The sequence below is a fragment of the Ambystoma mexicanum genome, chromosome 3p (genome assembly GCF_040938575.1).
Source record: "Ambystoma mexicanum isolate Mex_15411 chromosome 3p, UKY_AmexF1_1, whole genome shotgun sequence".
Lineage (NCBI taxonomy): Eukaryota > Metazoa > Chordata > Amphibia > Caudata > Ambystomatidae > Ambystoma > Ambystoma mexicanum.
Genome location: NC_090925.1, coordinates 1,115,947,338 through 1,115,970,689, shown reverse-complemented (window position 1 = coordinate 1,115,970,689; position 23,352 = coordinate 1,115,947,338). Strand labels below are relative to the sequence as shown.

Below are 23,352 nucleotides of genomic sequence, written 5' to 3'. Positions count from 1 at the left end.
GCTGAGCGCCCTGTAACCTCTTGAAACCAAGAACTCTTAAAGAACGAAAAGTTAAGTGGGCGGACTACGCTATGTCGAAGTCAGTTTCCTCACCCGCCGCCGCTGTTACAGAAAGTGACGAGGAGGGTGATAACTCGACATCCATTACGGAAGTCATTAACCCCCAGAAGGAGCGCTCGCGCTCCTCGACATCCGTCCCCGGCCCCGACGGGCTCGGCTCACGCCCTGCTTATGGGGATGAACACCCCGGCGACAAGGACGCACATAGACCCCGTAGGCCTAAGCACACAACCCACAGCTCTTCTTCGTCGAAGACGAAGGGTCCATCAGCGCCGAAGGGGACGCAGGGCACTCCGGCGTCTACCTCAGACCGTAAAGGTCTCAAGCCCCACCCGCAAACGCAGCCGCGACCAGCGATTGGGCTTTCATCAAACACGGGCGCTACCTCAAAATCATCCGACGTAATGCTCCATAGAGCGGCCGTCGAACAACGCGTTATGCAGGCAACGTCGACACCAGAGCCCTCTACTGACAAACTCGTTGTCGAGAGCCTGGCGAGAATTGTTTCCGAAGACAAATGTAAGCGGACGACGAAACAAACGTCGAATACCGCACAAAAAGCTATGGAAACGCCGAAAAAGCGCAAGAGTAGCCAGGAACTGCCCCCTTCATCTAAGGACACTTCTGAAATACCAGAGGGCTTTTCAGAGGGCGACGGAAACCTTTTTCGACGTTGTGGGAGCGTTCTAAGCGTTTTGAAGGTGAAGACACTGATTTCCCCCCCTCTAGACTATTCAGGGGTCCCCCATGAGACCCTTGAAAGACTCCATTCTTGTATGGAGAAAATGGAAAGGTTTTTGGGAAGCCAAAACCCACCCACACCCAAAAGACCGAGAATGGTCCCAGGATGATCCTAGGGTCAAGATTCCTAGGCTGTTTCCCCCTTCTACAGACGTATATGACCTCACTGAAGAGGAGCAATACCTCCCGGAAGATGAGTGTTTGGGTGGAGAGGAAGAACTTGAGGAAGAGGGGTTTGAAGAAGATCCTTACACTAGTGCAGTAGCTTTTGAAGAAGATACAGCTACCTCGCAGCCCTGGCAATCCCCATCAGTGCAGCCTTGGCAATCCCCATCGGTGCACTCGGACCCTGATGTCTTTCACCCTTCTCCTCCCAAGGATTCACCTATTGGAAACACCTCTCCCATAGATGACCAACCTTCACTTAATGCACTATTGCGCAAGGCAGCAGCGCATTTTGAAATAGACACAGGGGAGACTCTTCCTGACATAGACTTTGTAGAGAAAGTTATTAAAGAAAAAGCCCCTGTTCTCCAGCATGGGGTCTGGCATGGATTCACATGCTCATGAATATTCCCCGTCGTCAGGCTGGGAATCCTCGGTAAAGAAAAAACCAGTATCAGTTTCGTTTCTGATCTGTCTTTCGTAGTAATAACCAATCACTGGTCTCTGCGTCATACTGACCACAGCCAATGACTGCCCTCTACCTAAGCACCGCCTCTGGCAGCCATCTTCAGATTTTTACCGCACGTTCATGTGTTGGGATCCTCGTGCTATTGCTCTCGAGCGTTAGTGCTATTTTTTTCACGTTTTTTCTCAAAAACTTCATTTTTTCGGTCAAAAGAGCCTCAAGCTCCACCGACTCTCCATCCGATCAACGGGGACACGTGTCGGATTCGTCTGCGCCCCTCAAGGGTGAAGATTTCGTCGAGCTACGCTTTTGGAGGACTCCAGAAGTTTCTCAGGCCCGGTCATGGCCCAGGAGAAGGGAAGCTCGACGCCCGGAAAGCTGTTCAGGGTCTGCCCTGGATGCCAGCTGCAGAACGTCTTCAAGGAGGACGAACACTCTTTTTGTCTTTACTGCCTACATGAGGACAAGACGCACGTGGAGAAGGACTGTGCGTTTTGCGGCAACATGTCGGAGCGGACCATGAAGGACCGCCATCAACGTCTCGCCAACTGGCTGGAAGGGAAGAGCCCGTCTGGCGAGAAGAAGAGGAAGAAATCCGAGCGGTCTCCTAAGACCTTTTGAGGACGCCCTGGCGACGGGGGTCCAACATAAGGCCAAGCACCGCGAGTCCGCTGGCACTGGGAGCGCCGAACGGTCGGGCTCTACGGGCGCCAGGCTGGGCGCACCCTCCCCAGCACCATCAACCACGAGCCAAAGCTCTGGGTCGGGTAAGAGGAAGGCCGAGCACCCGGCGAGGCTCCTAGAGAGGCCCCGGTCGAGCTCGAAGGCGGAGGGGGGAGCAAGGCACTGTCTCCCCCCCCCCTCAAGGATAAGGCGGTGAGCGCATCTAAGGTGGTGAAGGCCTTAATCCATCCGGCCAAGCCCTCTATCGAGTCTGTCGCGGCGGCCCTGGCTCAGCCTGTGGAGGCTACGCCAGTGGTGGCGACCTCGGGGCTCAGAGTCTCCCTGCCACCTCGGAGGGAGTCCTCTTTTGTGCCCATCGATAGGACCCCCGTGAAATCCCCCGTGGGGAAGAAAAAGGGGGGGGGCAGGGCGTCGTCGTAGATTCGGCCTCAACCTCGGAGGAGGAGCTGGTCGAAGTCTTAAGCCACGGCCTCGGCGTGGAAGAAGACCGGCCCGTCGGGATGGATCCCGACGCAGGTGACGACGACATCGTCGAGGGTACCGACGGGGCCCCTGAACGCCCGTCGGATTCCTCTCTGCCAGTGCCGCGAGACAGCTTGGCGGCCATTTTGTTGGCTATACAGTCCTTATGCTCAGAGATAAGGACGAGACTACCGTTGCCGACGGAACCTCTCCCGTCGGGGGACCAGAACCGGGACCTTCTGGGGTTCCCCCTACCAAGAAAAGAAGGATCCACCCTCCTCCTTTTCAGCCGTCGCGCCCCTTCCAGCCCTCCTCCCCGTCCACCCGAGGGGATGATACGGGGACTGACACGGCAGCGACGGGTACGGACGACTAGGTATACGACGAGGATGTACCGTCGTCGCCTCCCACCAGGGCTTCTCCGCCCGACGAGATTGGATCGTTCCACTCCATGATCGCCAGGGCATCCCAGCTTTTCCAACTCTGCCCTGAGGAGAAGGAAGGTTTCCTTTATCAGCGGCGCGAGGCCAAGAGGAAGACGGTCCTCGCAGTGCCTCTATTGGACGACATTTGGGATGAGGGCCTCACCCTCCTCAAGAACCCTTCCACGACGCCAGCTAGAAGAGACCGGTACGAGAAAAAGTACCGGGTCCCGGACACGGCCCCCCTGTGCCTCTGGGCGCAGCCTACCCCGGACTCTGTCGTCTCGGCGGCGGCCAGGAAAAAAGCGGGGGTGGGGGGGTGCAGCCTCCACATCGACTTCCCCACCGGACGGCGAGGGAAAGAAATTGGACGCTATGGGACGCAGAGTCATCTCGTCTGCAGCGACGACGATTACAGCTGCCAACGCCTTGGCTATCGTGGCCCGATACGACAGGGAGCTCTGGTACAAACTGGCTCCCCTGCTGGACTTCTTGCCGGACGACAAGAGGGCAGAGGCCCTGGAGATCCTGCAGGAAGGTGAGGTGGCTTCGGACCACGCCATTACCGTTGCAACGGACATCGCCGACACTGGGTTCCGCCAGTTGGGCAACGGCGTTTGCCTTAGGCGGCGTGGATGGCTCAAGGCAACGGACTTCCGTCAAGACGTTCAGACCAGAGTCCTGGACATGCCCTTCGATGGGAACAACCTGTTTGGGAAAACAGTGGACGATTCCCTTCAGGCCATTAAAGCGGACACCGAGACAGCCCGGGCCCTTGGAGTTCTGCAACAACGACGGACGCCCTTTCGGAGCAGCGGAGGCAAGGGCGCCTCCAAAGGTGCCGGCGGCGGTTTCTCCTCCTACCGTCAAGCGGCCCGCTCGTCGTCTCAGGAGGCCTACAGAGGACGAGGCAAGTCTGGCGGACCCCGCCGTCGTCGCCAAGGACAAGGCGGCAAAGCCTCGTCGAAGCAGGATTGAACCGGCCGTGGGGTCGGGCCCCCACCGAAGCACCCCGGTGGGAGGCCGGCTGGCGAGCTTCGTCAGCGTGTGGGAGTCCATTTCCACCGACCGTTGGGTGCTGGACGCCTTGGCCCGGGGCCACGCGCTCGATTTTCAAAGAAAGTGTCCACGCGTCCCCCCTGTGGCCAGGAAAGAACTTCACGTCCCTCAACTTCTCCTGGAGGTAAAGGCGATGCTCAGGAAGGGCGCCATCGAACTCGTCCCAAAGAGGCTTCGGGGCTCTGGAGTTTACTCGAGATACTTCCTCTTGAAGAAGAAGACGGGGGGGGGGGGGGCGGGATGGCGCCCCATCCTGGACCTGCGACGTCTGAACAAGTTCATCAAGGCGCAAAAGTTCCGGATGGTCACCCTCCAGCACGTCCTGGGTCAGCTGGAGGAAGGAGACTTCCTGTCGTCGTTGGATTTGGAGGATGCCTTCTTCCATATTCCCAACCTGAAGGGGCACCGAAAATTCCTCAGGTTTGTGGTCCAAGGGCGTCATTACCAGTTCAAAGCCCTCCCCTTCGGACTACGGTCGGCACCCAGGGTGTTCACGTGCCTCGCACCGGTGGCGGCGCAGCTGCGCCGCGAAGGGATCCACGTCTACCCCTACCTGGACGACTGGCTCATCCGAGCCAAGACAAGGGAGCTCGCCGTGGTTCACACGGCAAGGACCGTCCAACTTCTCACGGACCTGGGATTCTCCGTGAACTACGCCAAATCCCACCTGGTGCCCGCGCAAGACGCTCTGTTTCTGGGAGCGAGGCTCAACACAGTGTCCCTTCTGGCCTCCCCGTCGGAGGAGAGGACCAGGACCATCCTGGGCAAGGTGCAGCGGATGTTGGTGGCCGACGCGGCCAAGGTGAGGTCCATCAAGTCCCTCCTCTGAATGATGTCTTCCTGCATCTACCTCATTCCCATGTGCAGGCTCCGGATGCGCCCGTTGCAGGAGTTCCTGGACGCGCGCTGGATCCAAACGACGGGCAGCTTCGAGGAAAGGGTCACACTCGACGAGAGTTTCCGACGAGCGATCCGGTGGTGGGGCACCCGCGCGCATCTGACGGCGGGCATGGACTTCCAGACCCCATCCCACCAGGAGACCGTGACCACGGATGCCTCCCTGGAAGGGTGGGGAGCGCACACTGAAAATCTGCACGCAAGAGGCCTTTGGCTCCCGACGGAGAAATCCCTACATATCAACGTCCTGGAGCCCGTGCAGTGTTTTGGGCCCTCAGGTCCTTCCTTCCGTCCCTCAAGGGCAAGGTGGTGAGGATCTTCACCGACAACACCACCACCATGTTTTACATCAGGAAACAGGGCGGAACCAGGTCCCCAGCACTGTCCAAGGAGGCGCAGGACCTGTGGCATTGGGCAGTCGCCCAAGGGATGTTTCTGGTGCCGTTTCATCTGGCAGGGATAAAAAACACCATCGCCGACTCACTCAGCAGGGAGCTGCGCTCGTGCCACGAGTGGGAACTACGGCAGGATCTAGTGGATCGCCTCTTCCGACGGTGGGGCACACCCCAGATCGACCTGTTCGCGACGGCGACGAACTCCAAGTGCCGGAGGTTCGCCAGCAGGTTTCCCGAGGCGAGGAGCATGGGCGATGCTTTCTCGTTTCCCTGGGAGGGCCTGTTCCTCTACGCGTTCCCTCCTTTGCCACTGCTAATCCGGCTCGTCAACCAGCTCAAGAGGTCACGGTGCAGGATGATCCTCGTCGCACCTGCGTGGCCGAGGCAGATATGGTTCCCGGACCTTCTGGACTTGTCAGCGTCCCCGCCAATCAAGCTGCCGGTGGACGCGGATCTGCTCTCCAGGGAAGGAGGCGCCATCCTCCACCACGACCCGAAATCGCTGAACTTGCAGGCCTGGCTCCTGCAGCGCTAGAGTTTGGAGGATACGACATACCGGCCGACTGCAGAGAGGTTCTTGCAAAGGCCAGGGCGTCCTCGACTCTTAAATGCTACGGACACAAATGGAAGAGGTTCTCTGTCTGGTGCCACGCACAGAAGATTAACCCTCTACGGATTACGGCTCCCCATGTACTGCCGTACCTGCTGACGCTGGCCAAAGCTGGGCTGGCACACGCATCCATCAAGATTCATCTTGCTGCGATCTCCCGATACACCAGAACCACGGGGCGGACGTCCTTGTGGTCTCATCGTCTGGTGAAAGAGTTCATGAAGGGACTGTTCAGATCGTTCCCGCCGGTGAAGGCTCCGGCCCCGGCGTGGGAGCTCAACGTGGTGCTGACCAAGCTCATGGGACCTCCGTTCGAGCCTCTGCACTCGGCCCCGTTGAAGTTTCTGTCGTGGAAAACAGCGTTTCTTGTGGCCATCACCTCCGCACGACGGGTGGGAGAGATCCAGGCCCTTTCCTGCAAGGCCCCGTACTTGACTTTTCACGACACGAGGGTAGTGCTCAGGACGCACCCCTCCTTCATGCCCAAGGTACCGTCGGACTTCCACTTCAACGAACCCTTGGTGTTGCCTGTATTCTTCCCGTCGCCTTCGTCGACGGCTGAGAGAACTTTGCACTCGCTGGATGTGGCTAGAGCGCTGAAGTTCTACGTGGACCGCACGAAGTGTTTTCGGAAGACGTCACAACTCTTTGTGAATTTTTGGACCTGTCAATCAGGGGAAGGCTCTCTCGAAGGCTTCCATTTCCAGATGGCTCTCCGGCTGTATCATGTACTGTCATCGGTTGGCAAACCGACCGCTGCCTGGCCGTCCGAGAGCCCATTCCACCAGAGCGATCGCAGCTACCACGGCGTTCCTTTCTGGTGTGCCCCTGCTGGACATATGCAGGGCTGCTACGTGGAGGTCGACGCACACCTTCACGAAGTTCTACTGCGTCGATCGGGATTCCAGGGAAGAGTCCAGGGTCGGCCAAGCAGTGCTGCGCAACCTGTTCGCCTGAGGTGAGCCTGGTAGGGAGGTAAGATGCTTAATGTTGAGTTTGATGCAGTGCTTAATGTTGAGCCTTTGCCACCTCCCGTGGTTGTGCATGTGTGTACTGCTATGTATTCTTTATTCATGAGCATGTGAATCCATGCCAGACCCCATGCTGGAGAAGGAACAAGTTACTTACCTGTAACTGTTGTTCTCCAGCATGGGTCTGGCATGGATTCACATGCAAACCCTCCCGCCTACCCCTCTGCGGCTCTTCATACTGCCACTTCACGTGCTTCCAAATCTGAAGATGGCTGCCAGAGGCGGTGGTTAGGTAGAGGGCAGTCATTGGCTGTGGTCAGTATGACGCAGAGACCAGTGATTGGTTATTACTACGAAAGACAGATCAGAAACGAAACTGATACTGTTTTTTTCTTTACCGAGGATTCCCAGCCTGACGGGGAATATTCATGAGCATGTGAATCCAAGCCAGACCCATGCTGGAGAACAACAGTTACAGGTAAGTAACTTGTTCCTTACACTGTGGACACATTGATCATTAAGATGTGTTGTAAAAATCTCTTGTGCTGTTGGTGATATGGAATGTTCATGTTACCCTTAGAACTGATTGTAGAAACTATATGGCTTCATGGTTAGTTTTTCTGCTGTAAAATGCACCAGTTAAGCCCCATATTTGAAAAACATTACTTGGGTTGGTGGGAGAACCTTCCGCTCCCCCCAAAACCTCCCTAACTCCTTATTGCTCCCTCGCTTCCACTATTTCAGGAGAATACCACCTACACACTGCAAGCAATCGTAAGCCACTGACCTTAGATCATTTATGATGGAGGGCCCCTGCTTAGATACTGACTGCCCTGACACCAAAAGTTATCTTTGGGACCGTATGGCACATCATGCTGTTCTATCGTTAGAGGTCATGCAATAGCGCTTTCTAATGTGATACTACTTTGGGTGAGGTTGTTTAATTTTGCCTCGCTGGCCCACTAGGTGACAAAATGGAACTGTCGCCACCACATTCAAAAAGGTTGGACAAACCTGTTGTAGATGCTTCCAGCAACACTGATGCGAAAGTGCTGCGTGCTGCTTTTGAAAATTGTAGATGCCCAAAAAGTTGGAGGAAAGCATGACTTCAAATAGAAATACCACAAAGTGGTAAGCAGGAAAAAGAAAAATCTAACATTAGTTCTCTCTGCCTCGTATATAAAAACCCTTCAAGAACTCTATCCAAAATGAGGAATCCATTTGAACAACAAATTACTTACTGCTGGTAAAGTGCGGTATGAAGAAAACTCCCACAGATTCCTCAGTGCCCTCTGATCATCCTTTTTCAAGTTCCTTCACACAGCAGAGCAGGAGAAACTAAAGGAAAAACCAGTTCCTGCTGTCTCTACTAGAGTAGATCATTTGGTGTGTCAATGGACTTCAACTTTGGAGGTGCATTGTAAACCCTGTTGGGGTAAACATGTTCTTGATTAAGGTGATGCTGTTGAACATATCCAAGATGAGGAATCTGTGGGAGGAAAATCCATTAGAAAGAACATTAACAGTTAGTTAATTCTTCAACTAGCCTCTGCGAGCAAGAATAGCTGCTAGAACGGAATATTGTCTATAGTTGTGACTGAATGCACTCCTGGTGAGTGCCTTGGAAGAAGCCATAAAAAGTTGAATACAGTCAACCACTGGGAATTAACATTTCTGCAGCATGGGCTCTGGCATGGATTCACATGCTCATGAATATTCCAGTCTTATCGCAAAGCCTCAGTAAAAGAAAAAAGTTTCACTTTCACCGTCTTTCTTCTCTAGAGCAACCACTGCACTCTGGCCACAGCCAATGACTGCCCCCTCCCCAAGCCCCTCCTTTGGCAGATATTTTCATTTGTTTACCGCACGTTCAAGTGTTGGGAGTCCTCGAGTTTTGCTCTGTGAGCTAGTCTAAATTTCTTGTGCTTTTTTGGGAAAAGTCCTGTTTTTGTCAAACAGGGGTGTGTGCTCTTTCTCTCCATCGGCCGACAAGTGGGGATCCATTTGTCGGTGAATTTCAGCGCCATGTTCGCTCGAAAGTGAGCCTGTTCCGGAGGTAAGAGTATTTGCTTCTGTTGTGCCTTTCTGCCTCCCGTGCTAATGTTGTACTGCTATATATTTTATTCATGAGCATGTGAATTTATGCCAGACAGAATGCTGGGGAAGGAACAAGGTACTTAACTGAAACTATTCTCCAACATGAGTCTGGCATGGATTCACATGTGAACCCTCCCTCCTGCCCCTCTGTGGCTCTTCTTGGTCATACTGCCACTTCACGTGCTACCAAATCTAAAGATGGCTGCCAGAGGAGGGGCTTGGGGAGAGGACAATCACTGGCTGGGGGCAGTATGACCCAGAGCTCAGTGATTGGTTTAAAGGAGAAAGGCAGTTTGTAAGTGAAAGTGAAACCGTTTTTTCTTTTACCGAGGATTCCCGGCCTGACGGAATATTCATTAGCATGCAAATCTATGCGAGACCCATGCTGGAGAACAGTTACAGATGAGTAACTTGTTCCTTCCTAGTGATTTTAAAGTTCTGTGTTGTCTAGCCCTCATCCTGATTAAGATGTTTCCATGTGTTTGCCTTAAATGAGACTTTCATATTGCTGCAAACTGACATTTCATGTTATTTTTCTAAGCATAAATAGGCGGCACAGAGTAATTGTTAACTTAATGAGCACCATGGTCTTTTCATTCTGTTGGCTGGTGCTATTCAAATTTTAAATGTACTTGGTTTGCTAGACTAAGCTTGCATGTTAACTGAGACTTTCCCTTTCTGTTATGCATGGTAAGTTCTTGAAAATGAGACTTTGACTCCTATATTCTTATTTTGCTTGCAGACCTCCCAGCCAGGATCGAAAGAGAAGAAAATGGATCAACCGCCTCAAGCTAAAAAGCCCAAAGTTAAAACAAATACTGTTGACCTGCCCATTGATAACTATCTACCATGGCAAATAGGAAAAGATACCTTGAACTTATTTATTGAAAATGAGGTATGTGTTCTTTAAAATGTTTTAGTTTTAGCTAGTCCAATTACCCCTACGATGAAATTGTTCCTTTTTGTATTTTTTTGTTTTCGTGAATGTTTTATTATGGCTGTGGATAGTTTGATTTAGCATTGCATTGTTTTATTCCTCTTTTGGATGTTAAGCTTTTTAACAGTTTCCCTCCGACAGATTACTTAAATTTGATAATTTCCTCCTTGCTTATGATTGCCTTTGGATACTTTTTCTGCCGCTTGCGGTGTGCTCTGCAGCTTCCTGTTGGCTCTGCTCAGCATTCTCATCTGTGTATTCCAAAGTGATGTCCTTAGTTTATGTGGCGTGGTCTATGCCCTATGACACCTGTTATTTTAATCTTGGCATCATGTTCATAGCTATTTCGCATGTTCTATTAACCCTGCAGGTCTTCTAGTTTTATCCCTGCAAAGATTGCTTGAAACTCAGCCTGACCCTCGCAAGCAATGTTTTTGCTGCTTTTCTGCTTTTCTCCTGAACATGATGCTGATTAATGTGTATCAGATCAGTCTGTTGTAGCCCTTTTTGTACAATACCCTGTTGAGGGCTGTGCAATCACTAACCTTAAGATAGGGGGGGTGGAGGGGCATTCAAAAATTAAACCTAACTTTTCTGAAAGTTAGGGGTTGGAGAGGTTTCCCTTAACCAGCGTTGGATCTTTCATAGATTCCCCGTCAGGCTATGAATCCTCACTAACAGAGATCAGTTTAAACTTAAACTGAAAACTTTGTCACTTTTGTGCTTAGTCATTTTGAGTCATACTGCCCACAGCCAATAGGAACACCTCCCTTAACTCCACCCCTGTCCGCCATCTTCAGAGTTTTTGCTATACTTTAGTGTAAGGAGATCTCAAAAATCATCTCCAACAGTTCTGTGAATAAAATTGGAATTTAACATTTATACGAAAAATATTTTTCGTAGTCTACTCGAAAACCGGTATCAGCGGTGACCGTTCTAGCCCCTATACCATTCCCGCCGCATGTACTCTTCGACAAAGCTGGCCTGCGCAGTTGGGCCTACGTCATGGCTGCTCAACCCATGAGGAAGAGCCTGTTAACAGCCTGTTCCCGCTGCAGACTGAAGAATGGTAACGTGGAGGATCACCATGACAACTGCCTCTACTGTATTCATCCTCGCCATGTCATTCAATACTGCGAAATCTGCCGGTCATTCTACAAGACGTGGGGTGCTATCCCTCCTCCGGCAGGCCACTTGCTGGTGTTTGGACTATTCACTGGACATAACTCCCCCCCCCCCCCCCCCCCCCCCCCCCCCCCCCCCCCCCATTCCTTTGGTACTCGTCCTACACACCTTCAGACTCTGTCGGGGCAAACTGATATTGGTGGCCCCTGCGTAGATGAGACAGTTTTGGTACTAACCACCTTGCTCTAGTCGGCAGCACCCGTGTTTGGCAGAATTGCATGCAGTACCCTCTGGGACCACCACATACCATTAGGACTACGGGTGTAAGCGAAACCAACCTTTGGTATAAGTCTGTACTACAGCTTGTGGGTCTTTGTGGGTCTTTCAATCACAATAGCTCAAGTAGACACTTACACTCAAGGTTTCTTGGTAAAACACTCGTTACACAATCATGTAAAACACATTCACTAGAAGGCAGTAACTTATTATACATACACTTCAGTACTGAACCAGTAAGTTTCTGAGTAAATAAGGCTCCCCTGAAACAGGAGCAAAATGGCATTTCAGTTACTTTCAGTGGGAGTGAAAGGCACAAGTTAGCAGAATAGATCACAAATACATTCTTAGGCAGTGCAAGTAGTTTCAGTTCAGGAGAGGGCTCGATTCAGTTCAATAGGCCTAGGCCAAAGTCAATGGACGAGTGTCTTGGATAGGAAAGAGCAGTTCTTGTAGTAAACTTTAAAGTCTTTGCAAAAGTTCTCAGAAGTATTTTGTAAGAAAAACAATCATATGTTGGGTCACAAGCTGGTTAGGCGGGAAAGTTTCGGGACCTTTCACTGCGAGAGGCAAGTTCTGTCGGGTTGGCACAGTACCTTAATATGAACAAGATGCAGCTGAAGACGTTGGTTCCTGGCGGGACTCCTGCACTGCACGGGATCATCGGAAAACGCAGACAAAATGGAGTCACTTCAGTTCGAGTAGCTGTAGTCAAGCACACAAGCTGGTGTCCTTCCCCCTGGTTAAACCTAACCAGCTTCGAGAATGCTATCCAGGTGGCTTACGAGTTGATTGGTCTCACCAACTCAAAGGAAGAAGTCATCCTTGAAGGGGCTTCTCTGTCGAGCTGAACTTGGCAATTCGGACCTGCAGCAGGGCTTCACCAGGCAAACCAACGGTCCAGGAGTTGCAGCAGCTGCCTTCTTCCAGCTCGTCTTTGGTGCTTTCGTTCCAGTGGTCCACTCTGCTTTCCAGTCCAATAGACTCAACCTTTTTTTAAACAGTTTTCTCCCTTTCATTCCAGCCTAGCTGCCACTCACCCTGCATGGTGGCTGTCCTTGCCGGACAGTCAGCCAGCCAAGCCAATCACGCCAGAGTGCGTTTGGGTTGCCTAGGAGACTAAGCACAGGGAGTTCTGGGCACCGCCCTCACTTCGTGCCCACCCCAGACACTCAGACGCCAGAGGCAATCTTCTGTTTGTATTCCTTTGGCAGGCTTCAGGACTGAGGGAGCAAACCTGGTTTGCCGCACAGAGACCAACTCTAGCAGTACCTTTCCAAAAAGAAATGGTGAAAAAAGACTGGGACCTGTTCAAACAAAGGGGCTTAAGGCCCCATCTTGAAAAACATGGCTCCTGCAGTTTTTAGCTACCTGTGTTCGCGGTCGGGAAAGGTCATGGTAGTTTGTTATAAAACCACTACCACAAGTCATTTTGATAGGAAAGGGTAGCATTTGGCTGCTAGATGAGTATTTAGACACAGGGATACTATGTATCCCCTCCAGCACTCTAGGAAGATAGTGTGTGCTGAGTCTAGGTATTTAAAAAGACTTGTAAAGTCAATTTAACCTTACATCCTCTGGGGTACAGTAGTTCACCCCTGAGAAGATATATACACTACTCCAGCATGGGGTCTGGCATGGATTCACATGCTCATGAATATTCCCCGTCGTCAGGCTGGGAATCCTCGGTATAGAAAAAAATCAGTATCAGTTTTGTTTCTGATCTGTCTTTCTTAGTAGTAACCAATCACTGGTCTCTGGGTCATACTGCCCCCAGCCAATGACTGCCCTCTCCCTAAGCCCCGCTTCCGCAGCCATCCTCACATTTTTACCGCACGTTCAAGTGTTGGGAGTCCTCGTGCTGTAGCTCTCGAGCTTTTGCTGCGTTTTTTGCGCTTTTTCAGGAGATTTTTTCTCATTTTTCGGTTAGATAGAGCCTCAAGCTCCACCGTTTCTACATCCGATCAACGGGGATCCGTTTCGGAGTTTTCTACGCCCCTCAAGGGTGAAGATTTCGTCGAGTTATGCTTTTGGAGGATTCCAGAAGTTCCGAGGCCTACCCCGGACATGGCCCAGGAGAAAGGAAGCTCGACGCCCGGGAAGCTGTTCAGGACCTGCCCTGGATGCCAGCTTCAGAATGTTTTCAAGGAGGATGAGCATTCGTTATGCCTCTACTGTCTCCATGAGTACAAGACGCACACGAAGAAGGACTATGCGTTTTGTGGGAATATGTCGGAGCGGACCATGAAGGATCGCCAACTCCGTCTCGCCAACTGGCTGGAAGGGAAGAGCCTGTCGGGCGAGAAGAAGGAGTCCGAGCAGACTTGTAAGTCCTGTGAGGGCGCCCCGGCGACGGGAGCCCAACAAAAGGCTAAGCACCGTGAGTCCGCGGGCACCGGGAGCGCCAAATGATCGGGCTCCTTGGCTGCCAGGCAGGGCGCATCCTCCCCGGCGCCATCAACCACGAGCCAATGCTCTGGCTCGGGTAAGAGGAAGTCCAAGAACCTGGCGAAGCTTCTGGAGAGGCCCCGGTCGATCTCGAAGATTCCGGCAGAGGCCCTCGCTCAGCCTGTCGAGGCTATACCAGTGGAGGCACCCAGAGTCTCCCTGCCACCGCGGAGGGAGTCGTCTTTCAGGCCCATTGAGAAGACCCCCACGAAGTCCTCGTTGGAAAAGGTGGGGGAGGGGCTGGTGGCCATCGGGGATACGGATACGACCTCTGAAGAAGAGCTCATCGAAGTCGTGGAAGAGGCCCAGGCCATCGGGAGGGATCCCGACGAGGGCGACGACGAGAGCGACAGTGTCGCCGACAAGGCTCCTCAAGAGGCCTCGCGGCCGTCGTTTCCTGTGCCGCAGGACACCTCGGCGGCATTTTGTCAGCGATTCAGTCCTTCTGCTCGGAGATAAGGACAAGGTTGCCCGTTCCCCCGACGGGTGAACCGGAGCCAGGACCTTCAGAGAGTCCACCGCATAAGAGGAGGACGACGCATCCTACGCCACCTCTCCAACCTCTGCGGCCCTCTCTGCCTTCCCCCCCGGTCTACTACCCACGGGGATGATACAGGCACGGACACGGCTACGACAGGTACAGATGACGACGGAGGCGACGACGGGACGTGTCCCCCGTCACCCCCTGCTCGGGCGTCCCCGCCCGACGACATTGGATCCTTTCATGCCATGATTTCCAGGGCATCTGAGCTTTTTCAGCTCTGCCCAGAAGAAAAGAAGATGGGTTCCTTTACCAACGGCGCGAGGCGAAAAGGAAGACGGTCCTCGCCGTACCGCTTCGTGATGACATCTGGGATGAGGGGCTTGCCCTCCTCAAGAACTCTGCCACGGCGCCGGCAAAGAGGGACCAGTACGAGAAGAAGTACCGGGTCCCTGATGCTGCCCCCTTGTGCCTTCGGGCACAACCTACTCCGGATTCGGTCGTCTCGGCGGCGGCAAAGAAGAAAGCTGGGGGGGGGGGGGGGGGGATCGGCCTCGACATCAACTTTTCCGCCGGACGGCTAGGGCAGGAAGTTGGACACGATGGGACGACGGATCATCTCATCCGCAGCGACGACAATCAAGGCGGCCAACGCCCTGGCTATCATAGCCCGCTACGACAGGGAGTTGTGGTTCAAAATCGCCCCCCTTCCGGACGCCAAAAGGGCTGAGGCCCTTGAAATCCTACAGGAGGGGGAGATTGCTTCGGACCGCGCCATCACGGTGGCAACAGACCTCGCCGACACCGGTTTCCGTCAGTTGGGCAACAGCGTTTGCTTGAGATGACGAGGATGGCTCAAGGCCACGGATTTCCGCCAGGATGTACAAACCAAGGTTTTGGACATGCCCTTCGACGGGAACAACCTGTTTGGGAAGGCGGTTGATGAGTCCCTTCAGGCCATCAAGACAGACTGCCGGGGCACTGAGAGTGCTCCAACAACGGCGGCCGTACTTTCGGAGCTCCGGAGGCAGACCGGGTGCCTCCAAGGGATCCGGCAGTGGCTCCTCCACGTACTGCCAAGCAGCAAGATCTTCGTCCCAGGAAGCCTACAGGGGACGCGGCAAGTCAGGTGTTGCCCATCGTTGACAGGGAGGTCAAGGAGGCAAGGCGGCCTCCAAACAAGATTGAACCGACCGTGGGGTCGGGCCCCCGCCGAAGCACCCCGGTGGGAGGCCGGCTGGCGAGGTTCGTAAGCGTGTGGGAGTCCATCTCCACTGACCGTTGGGTGCTGGACGCCCTGGCCCAAGGGCACGCCCTCGAGTTTCAGAAGAAGTGCCCTTGCGTTCCACCCGTGGCCAGGAAGGAAAATCACGTCCCTCAATTACTGTTGGAAGTAAGGGCGATGCTCAAGAAGGGTGCCATCGAGCTCGCCCCAAAGAGGCTTCGGGGCTCTGGAGTTTACTCGAGGTACTTCCTCGTAAAAAAGACAGGAGGATGGCGCCCCATCCTGGACCTACGACGACTGAAAAAGTACATCAAGGCACAGAAGTTCCGTATGGTCACCCTCCAGCATGTGCTGGGACAGCTGGAGGAGGGCGATTTCCTGTTGTCGTTGGACTTGGAGGATGCCTACTTCCACATACCCATTCTAAAAAGATCGAAAGTTCCTCAGGTTCGTGGTCCAAGGGCGGCACTACCAGTTCAAGGCCCTCCCGTTCGGTTGAAGTCTGCACCCACGGTGTTCACCAAGTGCCTCGCACTGGTGGCGGCGCGGCTGCGCCTACAGGGATCCACGTCTACCCCTACCTGGATGACTGGCTCATACGGGCAAGGACAAGGGAGGTCGCCGTGGAACACACTGCAAAGTCAGTCCAGCTGCTCACGGACCTGGGGTTCTCCATCTTTCCAAAATCCCACCTGGTTCCGTCGCAAGTCGCCCTGTTTCTGGGAGCCAAGCTCGACACAGTGGCGCGGCTGGCCTCGCCGACTGAGGAAAGGACCAGGACCATTCTAGGCAAGGTGCAGCGTCTGCTGGCCACGGACATGCCAGAGGGTAAGATCTATCAAATCCCTCCTCAGGATGATGTCCTCCTGCATTTATCTGGTGCGCCTTTGCAGGCTTCGGATGCGACCCTTACAGGAGTTCCTCGACGCCTGCTGGATTCAGTCGACGGGCAGCTCGGAGGACAGGATCCCTCAACGAGACATTCCGTCAGGCGATCCGATGGTGGGGTACCTGCGCCCATCTGTCAGCGGGCACGGACTTTCAGACCCCAGCTCACCAGGTGACTGTGACGACGGATGCCTCCCTGGAAGGTTGGGGAGCACACTCTGGAGATCTTCACGTGAGAGGCCTTTGGCTCCCGGAGGAGAAGTCTCTCCACATCAACATCTTGGAGCTCCGCCCGGTGTTCTGGGCCCTCGGGTCCTTTCTTCCGTCCCTCAAGGGCAAGGTGGTGAGGATCTTCACCGACAACACCACCACGATGTTCTACATCCGGAAGCAGGGCGGAACCAGGTCCCCGGCCCTATCCAAGGAAGCCCAGGATCTGTGGCATTGGGCCGTCGCCCAAGGGATGTTTCTGGTGCCTCTTCATCTGGCAGGAATAAAAAACACGATCACCGACTCATTCAGCAGGGAGCTGCGCTCGTGCCACGAGTGGGAACTACGCCAGGATCAAGTGGATCAACTCTTCCGACGATGGGGCGAACCCCAAATCGATCTCTTCACGACGGCGACTAATTCCAAGTGCCGGAGGTTCGCAAGCAGGTTCCCCCAGCCGAGGAGCAGGGGCGATGCTTTCTCGTTCCCCTGGGACGGCCTATTTCTTTATGCCTTCCCTCCGCTGCCGTTGCTGCTCCGGCTCATCAACCAGCTCAAGAGGTCCCGGTGCAGGATGATCCTCGTTGCGCCAGCGTGGCCGAGACAGATCTGGTTCCTGGATCTTCTGGACTTGTCAACGTCCCCACCAGTCAAGCTGCTGACGGACGCAGACCTACTCTCCAGAGAAGTAGTCGCTGAACTTGCAGGCCTGGCTCCTGCAGCACTAGAGTTTGGAGGGTACGACATCTCGGCCGACTGCAGAGAGGTTCTTGCAAAGGCCAGGGCGTCCTCAACTCTCAAGTGCTACGGACATAAATGGAAGAGGTTCTCTGTCTGGTGCCGTGCACAGAAGATTAACCCTCTGCGGATTACGGCCCCTCAAGTACTGCCGTACCTACTGTCGCTGGCCAAAGCTGGACTGGCTCACACCTCCATCGAAATACATCTGGCTGCAATCTCCCGATATACCAGAACGACGGGACGGGCGTCCTTGTGGTCTCATCGCCTGGTGAAAGAATTCACGAAGGGACTATTCCGATCATTCCCGCCGGTGAAGGCTCCTGCCCCGGTGTGGGAGCTTAATGTGGTGCTGACCAAGCTCATGGGGGAGGAGGGGGCCCATTCGAGCCTATGATGGAAGACGGCTTTCCTCGTGGCCATCACCTCCGCACGAGTGGAAGAGATCCAGGCCCTATCTTGCAAGCCTCCATACTTGACTTTTCATGACACGAGGGTGGTGCTGAGGACACACCCATCCTTTATGCCCAAGGTGCCGTCGGACTTCCACCTCAACGAGCCCTTGGTGTTGCCAGTTTTCTTCCCGTCGCCTTCGTCACGGCCGAGAGGACTTTGCATTCGCTGGATGTAGCTAGAGCGCTGAAGTTCTACGTGGACCGCACAAAGAGTTTTCGGAAGACGTCACAGCTGTTTGTGAACTTTGGGACTGTGAATCAAGGGAAGGCTCTCTCGAAGACTTCCATTTCCAGATGGCTCTCTGGCTGCATCATGCACTGTTACCGGTTGGCAAACCGACAGCTGCCCGGCCGTCCGAGAGCCCATTCGACCAGAGCGATCGCTGCTACCACGGTGTTCCTGTCTGGTGTGCCCCTGCTGGACATCTGCAGGGCTGCGACGTGGAGGTTGACGCACACCTTCACAAGATTCTACTGCGTCGTTCGGGACTCCAGGGAGGAGTCCAGGGTCGGCCAAGCAGTGCTGCGCAACCTGTTTCGCCTAAGGTGAGCCTGGTGAGGAGGTAAGAATTGCTTAATGTTGAGTTTTGGATGTAATGCTTAATGTTGAGCCTGTTGCCACCTCCCATGGTTGTGCATGTGTGTACTGCTATGTATTCTCTTATTCATGAGCATGGGAATCCATGCCAGACCCCATGCTGGAGAACCAACAAGTTAATTACCTGTAAATGTTGTTCTCCAGCATGGGTCTGGCATGGATTCACATGCAAACCCTCCCGCCTGCCCCTCTGTGGCTCTTCACTTGGTCATACTGCCACTTTACGTGCTACCAAATCTGGGGATGGCTGCCGGAGGCGGGGCTTAGGGAGAGGGCAGTCATTGGCTGGGGACAGTATGACCCAGAGACGAGTGATTGGTTACTACTAAGAAAGACCGATCAGAAACGAAACTGATTTTTTTTTTCTATACCGAGGATTCCCAGCCTGCCGACAGGGAATATTCATGAGCATGTGAATCCTTGCCAGACCCATGCTGGAGAACAGTTACAGGTAAGTAACTTGTTCCTTTTGGGAAGTCAAAAAGACATCCCTGTGTCACTGCACTGAAGGTGCTGTGTGATGCACATAAAAAGATGCCAATGGAGTTATCTAAAACTCCATAATTCAAGAACACAAGAGTAAAACACACATCAGAATACAGGAGTGGGGAAAAAGGCTCATACTTTCCAGTTTAAAAAAAAAAAAAAAAATCAAGTCCTCAAAATCCAGCAAAGTTCCTGGGGGGGGGGAGGGTGTGTCTCTAAGCACATTTGAGAATTCTCCACAACAGCCCGCGCTAATCACTACTGTCCAAGAAACGGGGGTTAGTGCTGCACCACGATCCGGCTTCTCTCAATCTAATGGCCTGGCTCCTGTCGTCTTAAAGTTCGGGGCTCTGCCCCTTCCGCAAGATTGCCAGGACGTCCTGGCCAGGCTAAGGTCTATGTCCACCTGTTGAGGAAAACTTTCATTTCTGTGCCAATTCCCTTCATCCTTAGAGACTCCCCAGCTCTTTTTGCTGGACTTTAGGACTTTTAATTTCAATCCTGGAGAGATTGAGACCTTTTTCCCACTCATGTATTTGTCATTGATTTGAACACGGTTTCTTTTGACTTTGGAGTCTGACAAACTCCATAGGCATCCTTTTTACTCTTGCGTCCCGTCTCCTTTCCTCCATACTGCATGGGTGTCCCTCGCTAGAGTCGGGAGATGGAACCTTTTTCACCAGAAAAAAAAACTTCTTTCCTTATAAGTTTAGAGACTGGCAGGGGTGTGGCCCTGGGAGCATGCATCCCCCCCTGACTCTGCCCTCCAGCGTCCGACCACTTTCTGCGTGGTCGGGAACGGGCCGATCTCACCAGCCCTCCTGCGTTTGGCTTAAGCCATTTAATTCCACACACTCTTCCCTGGCTACTTTGATAAAAAACGACAAAAAAAAGAGAACAATCAGGTACTCGGTCCTCTGGTGCTATGCTCCTCCCCGGCGTTTGTAGACTTCAGCAGGTATCCAGCCTGTGAGGGGCGTTTCCCTTCATCAGATCCCATGCTCTTTGCCTTGGCCCCGACCACGCATGGGAGGGATGCACATTCTTCGTGTGCTCTGAAGAACAGTCTAGCTAGGTGGAGGGAGATCTACGAGAATTTGCCTCCAGGGGACTTGAAGGACTTCACCAGACATAAGTCAAGGCCCAAGGGAGGGCAACTGCTTCCCAAGCAAACACCCGAGCAGGAGGACCCTCTCAGGTTCTCACACCAACACGGGTACTGACGCTAGCTTGGCTGCCAGGCCAAGGGGTCCGTAGATCCTTCCGGAGACAATGCTGAGGGACCGCAAGGTTCTTTTACCGGGTGTACACCAGAGGGGCTACACACTCGTACCGGCAACATGGCAGAGGGGGGCGCCTGCACGCAGCACTACCGGCAACTGCCAAGGACGACACGCCTACCATGTCTCGGCCTGAGGTGCAGGGTAGGTCTCATGCTCCACCGTCAAGAGTCCTGAAGGAAGCTGGACCCCTGCGAGCCAACCACCACGACTTTGGTGCGTAGCATGCAGCTTGACAAGAGGGCCGCTTGTCCAATACCGCCCTGAGGAACGGAGCAGGTGGGAGAACGAGTTACAAGGTGGGACTGGTTTCAACCATGTACTTGGCCTACAGCTTCTCCAGCATGGGGTCTGGCATGGATTCACATGCTCATGAATATTCCCCATCAGGGTAGGAATCCTCAGTAAAGAAAAGTTTTTCACTTCTGAACGGTCTTTCTCCTAACAACCAATCACTGAGCTCTGGGGTCATACTGCCCCCTGCCCCCCAGCCAATGACTGCCCTCTAGCTAAGCCCCTCCTCAGGCAGCCATCTTCGGATGTTTACTGCATGTTCAAGTGTTGGCAGTCCTCGTGTTTAGCTCTCGAGCTTTTACTGCGTTTTGTGCTTTTTGGAAGAGTATTACTTTATTTTCTGGTCAATCGGGCCTTGTGCTCCATCGATCAACCTTCCGATTAACGGGGACCCGTTTTTCGGATTCTTCAAAGCCCTTCCAGGGCGGATTTTGTGGAGTTTCTTCGTGTAGGCTTCCAGAAGATTCTCAGGCCTACACACCGCATGGACGGTTACCAGTCATTTGGTCGGAAAAAAAAAAAGGTCGACAGGACAAATGGTCGAATTTTTTGTTTTTAGTATTTTCACTTTTTTTTGGGGGGGGGGCCAACCCCCCCTTTTTTTAAAAAAAAACCCCTTTTTCCCTAAATGAAAACCTCAAAAATATATATAAAAATAAAAAAAAAATTCGACCATTTGGCTTTCGACCAAATGGTGTCGACCATTTGTCCTTCAACCTTTTTCTTTCGACCAAATGACTGGACAACCGCATGGACTATGTGGCAGGAGATGATTCAGCTCCCCTGTTAAGGATTTGCCCCAGCTGCCGCGTGCGGAATGTCTTTTCGGACGACAAGCATTCAGAGTGCCGTTACTGCCTGTACTCGACACACAAGGAAGAGGATTGCGTTTTGGCAGGAGATAGCCATTCGCACGATGACTGATAGTCACAAGTGACTGAACAAGTGGCTACAGGCCAAGGCCCCTGCTCTGCGTGGGGACCCAGCTGCAACCCTCTCCCTGGTCCAAGAAGACCAAGTGGGCTTCTAAGACCTTTGAGGGTGCCCCTCCCATTGGGGACCAGCAAAAGGCTAAGCACTGCAAGTCCACTGCCACTGGTCACGCCGTTTCGACTGGCTCCTCGGTGGCCAGGGCGCGATTTGTCTCCTGCAAGGCTCGGGTGCATCCGGCGAAGGAGTGGTGGCGTCCATGCGAAGGCCACTGAGACGGCTTTGCAGGGCACTACCCCTAAGACACGGGTGTCCTTTCCTCCCAGGTGGGAGGCTGCGTTCCGGCCCATAGAGAACTCCAGAGAAGCAGATTCCCATCATCTGCCTGAGTCCTTCCCCTCTGGAGACTAAGAAAGGGTGGGGAGGTGCGGGCCTAGGTATGGAAATTTCCTCTTGAGGAGCTCACCAGCCTGCAAGCTTTGTGGCTGGCTCAAGGCCACAAACTTTCGTCAGGATGTTCAGTCGAAGGTGGTGTTCATGCCTTTCAACAGGGACCATTTGTTCAGGAAGGCTCTGGGCGAGTTGCTACACGCTCTAAAGACTGATACAGAGACAGCTCGGGCTTTGGGCACTCTGCAGCAACGGAGGCCGTCCTTTCGGTCCGCAGGTGGCAAGCACAAAAGCTCCAAGAGTTTCGGTGGAGGCTCTGCGAGTTACTGCCAACCCTCCAGCTCCTCGGCTCAGGAAAACGGGGGCCACCCCAAGGCCTTCGGAGCAGGACGCCACCAAAGTCCCTAAGGGGGGTACTTCAGCAGCCAAGCTGGATTGAACTGACTGTGATGTCGGGCCCCCACCCGTGCACCTGAGTGGGAGGCTGGCTGGCAAACTTAGTCAGCGTGTGGAAGACCATCTCCACCGACCGATGGGTGCTGGAAGCTCTCGCCGACTGGCATACCCTAAGTGTCCCCGAATACCACTGGTGGCCCAGCAGGAAAACCACATCCCTCAGCTGCTTCTGGAGGTGCGCGCCATGTTAAGAAAAGGCGCGGTAGAGTTTGTCCCAAAGAGGCTCTGGAGTGTACTCGAGGTACTTCCTCGTGAAGAACAGAGGCTGGAGACCCATCCTCTATTTCAGTCGACTAAACAAATACGTTGGGTCCCAGAAATTACGGATGGTCACGCTTCAGCACGTGCTTGGACAGCTGGAAGAGGAAGACTTGTCACTGGACTTGGGTGCGTACTTCCACATCCCCATTCACAAAGGGCACCGCAAGTTTCTGCGCTTTTCTGCGTGGTTCAGCGAAGCACTATCAATTCAAGGCCCTTCCCTTTGGATTGAAGGCAGCGCCAAGGGTTTTCACCAAGTGCCTGGCGCCTGTGGCGATGCGGCTGTGGGAGATCCATGTGTACCGTTACCTGGACGACTGGCTCACCCGGGCCAGTTCGAAGAACATCGCCGTCTACCACACGCAGTGGACCGTGCCTACTGACGGATTTGGGGTTCTCGGTGAACTATGCAAAGTCTTGCTTGGCTCCATCACAGGATGCACAGTTTCTGGGATCCTGACTCAACAGTGTCGTGCCTGGCGTCTGTCGGAGGAGAGCATAGCAGCCATCTTGGGCAAGGTACAATGGCTGTTGGCCCTGAAGGTCGCCACAGTGAGGTCCATGAAGTACCTGCTCGGCATGTCGTCGTCGTGCATCTACTTCATTCGGCTATGCAGGCTACGGATGCGTCCAATACAGGAGTTCCTCAACGCCCCTTGGATACAAGTGTCGGGAAGCTTCCAGGACAAGATTACACTTGAGAGCTTCCGTCGAGCGATACAGTGGTGGGGAGTTTGTGCACATCTGTCCGGAGGCGCAGACTTCCAGACTCCACTGCACCAGGAGACGGTCACGATGGACGCGTCCTTGGAAGGATGGGGAGCTCACACCGGAAGGCTTCACGC

At 53.6% G+C, this 23,352-nt stretch overlaps 1 protein-coding gene across 1 annotated transcript in view; it reads left to right on the top strand.

Moving 5' to 3' along the window:
* The window catches only part of HSPA4 (heat shock protein family A (Hsp70) member 4), a 711,161-nt gene that overhangs the window by 450,106 nt on the left and 237,703 nt on the right, over nt 1-23,352 (top strand). Inside the window, exon 14 of the mRNA XM_069652484.1 lies at nt 9,772-9,924. Within this exon, the coding sequence (XP_069508585.1) occupies nt 9,772-9,924 (153 nt within the window). The remainder of the gene's footprint in view (nt 1-9,771; nt 9,925-23,352) is intronic.